At 42.7% G+C, this 5,999-nt stretch overlaps 1 protein-coding gene across 4 annotated transcripts; it reads left to right on the forward strand.

The window, feature by feature from the left end:
- Window positions 1-747: 747 nt before the first annotated feature.
- LOC112228478 lies at window positions 748-5,451 on the forward strand. 4 transcript variants are annotated; one of them, XM_042309703.1, is made up of 9 exons: window positions 748-1,026; window positions 1,254-1,315; window positions 1,387-1,461; window positions 1,602-1,640; window positions 1,753-1,827; window positions 2,143-2,247; window positions 4,561-4,845; window positions 4,978-5,114; window positions 5,279-5,451. In XM_042309703.1, the coding sequence occupies exons 2-9, from the start codon at window positions 1,262-1,264 to the stop codon at window positions 5,322-5,324; spliced, it is 816 nt and encodes a 271-aa protein (XP_042165637.1). In that variant the 5' UTR covers window positions 748-1,026; window positions 1,254-1,261; the 3' UTR covers window positions 5,325-5,451. The 4 variants fall into 4 exon arrangements, with proteins under 4 accessions (XP_042165637.1, XP_042165639.1, XP_042165638.1 ...); XM_042309705.1 differs by lacking the exon at window positions 1,254-1,315 and having other exon boundaries at window positions 749-1,026; XM_042309702.1 differs by lacking the exon at window positions 748-1,026 and having other exon boundaries at window positions 1,071-1,315.
- Window positions 5,452-5,999: the final 548 nt, after the last annotated feature.

Genomic DNA, 5,999 nt, shown 5'->3' on the forward strand with positions numbered 1-5,999 from the left:
AAACATCATGATCATTAGAAAGCCAATTACGGACTCCTCTTTAAATCTGCGTATTCCTCCAAAGCTCAGTTGTCCTGAGTCTACACAACTCTGCCAGGACCTAGGATCAAGAGAGACGCTCAAGTGTTTTAGTACTTCAGTCGTTCCAAGACTGAAGACATCCTCTGATAAACCGAAATATGTAACGTTAGTGACAGTAAACAAATTATACTATAATGACAGAAACAATCCCCCCGCCTGAACTCAGGAGTAAAACTCTTGAACCTCTGAACCATATCTTTTAAAACTATTCGGGAGATCATTTTGATGCCCAGTACATATTTTCAAACTGGTCCTTGGATTATCAATCAACTTTTTCTCCAAATTGCGGAACGCCAGAGAGTAGATAACTAGCTAGCAAGATATTCCCACTAGATAACACAGCCACAAAGTACAAATTGGCTATATCGTAAAAATGTAATGAAAAAGAAATACGCGTTTTGGTCTTAATTTAAGGTTGGACCATTAGATCAGCAGTGTGGTTAAGTTTAAAATCCGTTTATAAGAAGATTAATTGTAGAAATATCCGGGCAAGCTTGCTCAGCCCAAAAAAATGTACAACTTCAAAGTTGCTCAACTGTTGCACAGGGGATCAACTACTGACATTTGAAGACACTGCCACCTGCTGACATGTGCCTCAAATGTGATTATCAAAGAGTCCTCAACAGCCATTTGAGGTTAGATAGCTACATAGATTTGATTTGACAGTTATAAATTACACCCAGGGGGAAGATACCACCAGTCCGGTCCCTTACACGCCTTTCTTGTGACGTGTTATGCGCGGCCATAAAACGGTGACCTATTGTGACGTAACCAAGCATCAATACGCTACATGAACTGTGTTCAGTTTTGATATCAACAGTACAATCTCTTTCTTCAATCAGCTTGTTTCAGCTAATCTTTTGCCGCATAGTCTGCCCTAGCTGACGCTGTGCAGAGAATACTACGATTGGAAACGGTTGGTTAGACCCGTTCGCACTGCACAAGGTGATTTGGAGTTTAGAATGTCTGGTAGGCTCTTACATTCTTTGGGAGGTCCCAAATGGCACCCTGTAGTGTAGTACTTTTGATCTGTGCCCAGTGGGCTCAGATCAAAATAAGTGCACAAGTCAAAGTAAGTGCACTATATAGGGAATGGCGTGCCATTTGTCTGTGTGTGTGTGTGTGTTAGGATATGTTTTGTGCCAATCAATTGATGAAAATGTATCCCTCAGAAAACAAGATGGATCGTAGTGATGAGAGAATCAAAAGAGCTTTAAGGCGCCGCCCTTATGTGGTAAATACCTATTTATTTATTTTGTGTTCTGTCTTTGTTATCACATTTTAAATTGAGTGTTGTGTTGACAGTTGAATCCAGTGAGGGTGAACTCCCCTGATTCTGTGATGTGGCCAACCGGTAAGGTGCACAGAAGACCAAGGCCTGTAAGTCAAATCCGACCTGAAAACAATTACACATAAACATTACTTATGCTCCATGTACAAACTGCAGTTATCACAATAAAAGCAACTGCAGATATCCCTCCCCATCTAAACTCATTTGAAATTGAATGCTCTCTTGACAGTCTACTTCAGCGCAGACCCCTCAGATCCACAAAAGGCCTGTAAGTCACATTCAAATCAACCACATAACAGTAGCTACTTAAATGATTTATTGATAGCTACATCATTTATTTCCAAGGCCAAAATGAGCAAAATAGTTTTTACTGTTCACAGCCAATCATTGAGAACTGTGGGCAGGAACAGACATCTGGGGATGGACGGGACATGAATCCAGAGCGTCTCAGCCAGGTCAGACATCTCTGCTGTTCCCATAGAGATCAATCTGTTGATTCAAATGGCAATTTTGGTTGGCTTGGTTGAATTGACAATCCTTCATTGGAAATGCTAAAGAATCCTACAGTATGGAAGGTCTTTAGTCCCATCCCTAATGTTATGGGAGTTGCATTTATTGCATTTCAATCCACTTGCATTTTCAATTACCCATGAATTACTCACTACTTGTACAAGTATGTTGGATTGCCTAAATATTCAACATTTTCTTGGCAGTCAATGCCAGTGAATTCCATGGCTGCCCTAAGTACATGCCTTTGTCTGTCTCCTCAGTCTGGAAGGGTGACTCGGCTGATGGAGAGAAATTATGATGGGGTGATCTCATCCTCCAACTCTGATGACATCTCTATCTACTCCTTCACTGACTGTGAATCTGAGGTAAGAGAGTTGTACACCATAGATGTGTTGAGTGATATGACTGTGAAGAGAATAGTCTCAGACTAATTGACTCTGATACACAGTCTGATGAGGATCATGAAAGGAGGACACCACCGCTGATAGTGAAGGATAAGGAGGATGGAAAGGTGACAAAGTTTGAAGTGAGGGAAATGGTAGAGGACGACAATCTGTCTCTCCACTCCTTGGATGATTCAGACTTTCTGGTATGTTCTGCACCATGTATTTGAGTAACTCTTTGACTGAATGTGGAGAATGGACTATGACCAACTAGCTCTCTGACACAGTGTGATAATGGCAATGATGCCTCTGCTGAGGACAGTCCAGGGTCTTCAAAGGAACCACAGAGAAAAGGGGCTTCACTGAAGGACCCTCGACTGGTATTCTCTTACATTTGTGTGTTAGTGGTGCGCAAGTCAGCTGTTTGTTCAACCAAGCCCACCCGCAATTGCTAATAACCCATCCGCAACCGCTCGACTATATGTGAAAAGTGAAAACCTGACCCTAGTCCACAAATATAGAACACATCAGAGAAGGCGGTACTATTTAATTGTCAGGGGGTGCAGGATTTTGTTGTGGCTAATATGGATATGTTTCTGCTTATCATTTCCGACATTTTGGCAGGCTATTTGTTAGTCAACTTGTCTATAATTTGATAGAAGACTAAATAAACCCTTGCTCACCGGAATAATGTTATAAATGGTAGAATGAATGCTTCAATCTAGTTGACATCGGTAAAGTTCTCCGTCATCTTTGATTCTTTCGCGGAGCAAGAAGAAAATGCAAAAACTCAAGATAAAAAAGGGAAACTACTATCAGCTTTTAGGAGGCTAATAAAGCAGTCCCTAACTGCACAATCGCATTCTCTCAAGATGCTGAAAGAAATCATATTTCTCCACTCCTGTTCCCGAGTAAAAATATAGTCTACATTTGTTGTAGCCTATCATTTTACTGCAATAAATGCTTCATTCTGCAGGAGTTAATATTAAGACTGTGAGAGGTTAATTAAAGATCTACAGTCAGTGTCCAGATTTCAGTTTCCATTTAACTCATCTGAACAGTTTGTTCCCTTGATGTGCCATAGGCCTATTTGAATCCCCCTCTTGTGACTGTCGAATTTGTATAGTGCCTCACAATCGTCACACATAATAGAGACACTGCCATCATCCTCTTTGAATACTTCATCAAATCTTTTCCAAACATTCCTTTTCTGGCCATCCCTTTATTTTCGTAGATTTCCTCTTATTGAATTAAACTCTGACATTGTCCTTTTTTCTGCCCTTTCCCAAAAGTGTTTGGTGATTGATGTCTAGTCTATTTGGCACGCGCCAAATTAGGCCCTAAAGCTTAGGTTTACGTACAAATGCTAAATAGCCTATAGATATAAATGACACAAGAATGATACATTTATGGAATTTTTCATGTATTGTTTTCTCTTTATTCAACCTGACCGCCTCCCACATAATATTTCATGACCCTAAACCCGCCGCCCTGTGGATATAACCGTGGGACTGCTGCTTATGAGTCAATGCATCACTAATGTGTGTTACATCTCAATGATTTGACCCTATGTCTGTACAGATTATTGTGGCCAAGCCCAACATCCTTCTCCCTCCCTCTGTGAGTGCCCTGAAGAAGGCATCACGCCTGATGGAGTTGGTCCCTACTGTCCGGCCCTGCAGGGAGCAGCTGGACAAGAAGACACAGTGGACCAACACCAACGAGGAGAGCCTGAGGAGGATTAAAAAAACTGGCCTCCATAGAGCTCGACCTGGAGGAAGGCCTGAACAAGGTCAACGACGGTCAGGACATCAACCAAGAGAGGCAGAAGAATGAGGGATGCTTCAGAGCCTGGATTGAGAAGTGGATGGGGAGGAGGAAGGAGGAAAGACTGAGGGATGAAGATGTGAATAGGGAAGACAAAGGGAGGATGGGCGAGGAAGTGAGGGCACTGATCCAAGTGATGAAGAGAAACTGCAGTGAAAGTGATCTTGAGGCAGTAAACCTGGACAGTTGGCTGAATGACTTGGAAAGGTTGAAAGTGGCCTTCAAGAAATGCACTGGGAGATGGCCGAAATGGTAGAGAGCATGGCAGAAATGCAGACCAGAATAGCTGAGAGCAGGCTCCTCAAGCTTGATAAAAATAACTATGTCCAGAGCTTTGTAAATGAATCTTACTTATTGAGTGTAGTCATGTATCTAATGTATTTATAGATTAGTCATACAGTATATCTACAGATTTTGTATAACCATAGCACTGTCCTAACAGTTTGTTTGTTGTTTGTGGTCTTACAGAGCCCAGGGAAAGTCTCTGGTCCTGTGTCTGGCCTCTCTCCTCTTGTGACCTCAGCACCCCGGACCCTGGCTGAAGCCCTACAAGCCCTGCCCTCTGCTGTGGCCCGTCCCTCCCAAAAGGATGTCCCAAAGCCTCCGACACCTCTAAGCCCTGTCTCTGTCATTGTTGCTTCGCCTGCTGTGGAGTACTTACCATACCACCGCAGCCCTCGCCTGGCCCCAATCACCAACCTGAGTGAGAACGGCAGGAAGCTGCTCCAGAAAATGTCAGGAGGGACGCCACAGGTGAGAGGAAACAGGAAGGGAATATTAGCCATATTTCCTTCTACAGTATATCATACCTCTAGATACCATAGCTCAAGAGTAGAAAATAGCCATAAGCTTATATTACTTTATCTCCTTGTCCAAAATATTCAGGAAAGGAAGGTCAAAAGGAAAAAGACCAAGGGAAAAAAGCAAGTGAAGAAAGAGAAGGCCAGTAAGATGCAGCAGGTGGAAAATGTTGGAGAAAGTAAGGAGGACAAGAAAGAGGAAATGACGAGTCTGAGGAAGAGGTGAGGAAATAGAAGAGGGGAACATAACAAGGGCGTTTTAGAGATTTATAGAAATAGAATGAGGTAGAGAAATATAGACATTGAATGAGGTAGCAGAGAAAGAGCAGCTATCTGATGTTTAATGGCAAACTGCTATTTATTCTCCTGTTGTGTTTGATTGACAGGTTTCTCCAGTGGCTGCTGCCCAAACTGAGATGTTCGAAGAAATAATGGCCAACTACTACTACAGCACACACACATACTATTGATATTGGTCTCATTGTTATATTTTGAGACATGCACCATTCTTAAAAAAATAAAAAAGACCCAATAATTATATTGGTTCCCATACAGCCTACTAGGGTAGCGTATGATAATGGGTTGGATTTACATAGCGTGTAGTTATCAGGCTTGGAAATATAGCCAGGAGATGCAGGGTCAACACCCCTACTCATGTCATAAGTGCCATGAGATGTTTAGTGACCACAGAGAGATAGGACCTCTGTGTGCACAGTCTCATCCGAAGGACAGCACCGGCCGCAGGGCAGTGTCTGGCATTGGGGTCTTAGGTCTTCTTTGGCCAAAGGGAAGTGAAGAGGGCCAGTATGAGAGAGCAAGAACTTTCTTAGCAGATAATGATAACATGACAACAGTAGCTGTAGATGATGTAATGAAAAGTTGGAGGGTGGTTGGTAATGGAGAACATCAGGTGGATCCACGTCTGGGTGTTGGGCAGGACCCCTAGCTCCTGGAGAACAGGAGCAGAGTTAAAGGGAACAGGGTAGGAGACAGAGACGTAAACACTCCGGTAGCTCTCCTTCTGTTTCTCCTGCGCCTTGTCCATGTTCTGTCTCACCTTGATTGATGACAGGAATACATGCAATTATATTTCATATTACAAATACA

The sequence above is a fragment of the Oncorhynchus tshawytscha genome, linkage group LG30 (assembly GCF_018296145.1).
Source record: "Oncorhynchus tshawytscha isolate Ot180627B linkage group LG30, Otsh_v2.0, whole genome shotgun sequence".
Lineage (NCBI taxonomy): Eukaryota > Metazoa > Chordata > Actinopteri > Salmoniformes > Salmonidae > Oncorhynchus > Oncorhynchus tshawytscha.

Bases quoted from the DNA above. Each gene is read 5' to 3' on its own strand.
- LOC112228478 (XM_042309702.1), top strand. From the start codon at position 1,214: ATGTTTTGTGCCAATCAATTGATGAAAATGTATCCCTCAGAAAACAAG. The intron at 1,462-1,601 runs GTAAGTCAAATC...CTCTCTTGACAG, and splicing joins TGCACAGAAGACCAAGGCCT to TCTACTTCAGCGCAGACCCC. The intron at 1,828-2,142 runs GTCAGACATCTC...CTGTCTCCTCAG, and splicing joins ATCCAGAGCGTCTCAGCCAG to TCTGGAAGGGTGACTCGGCT.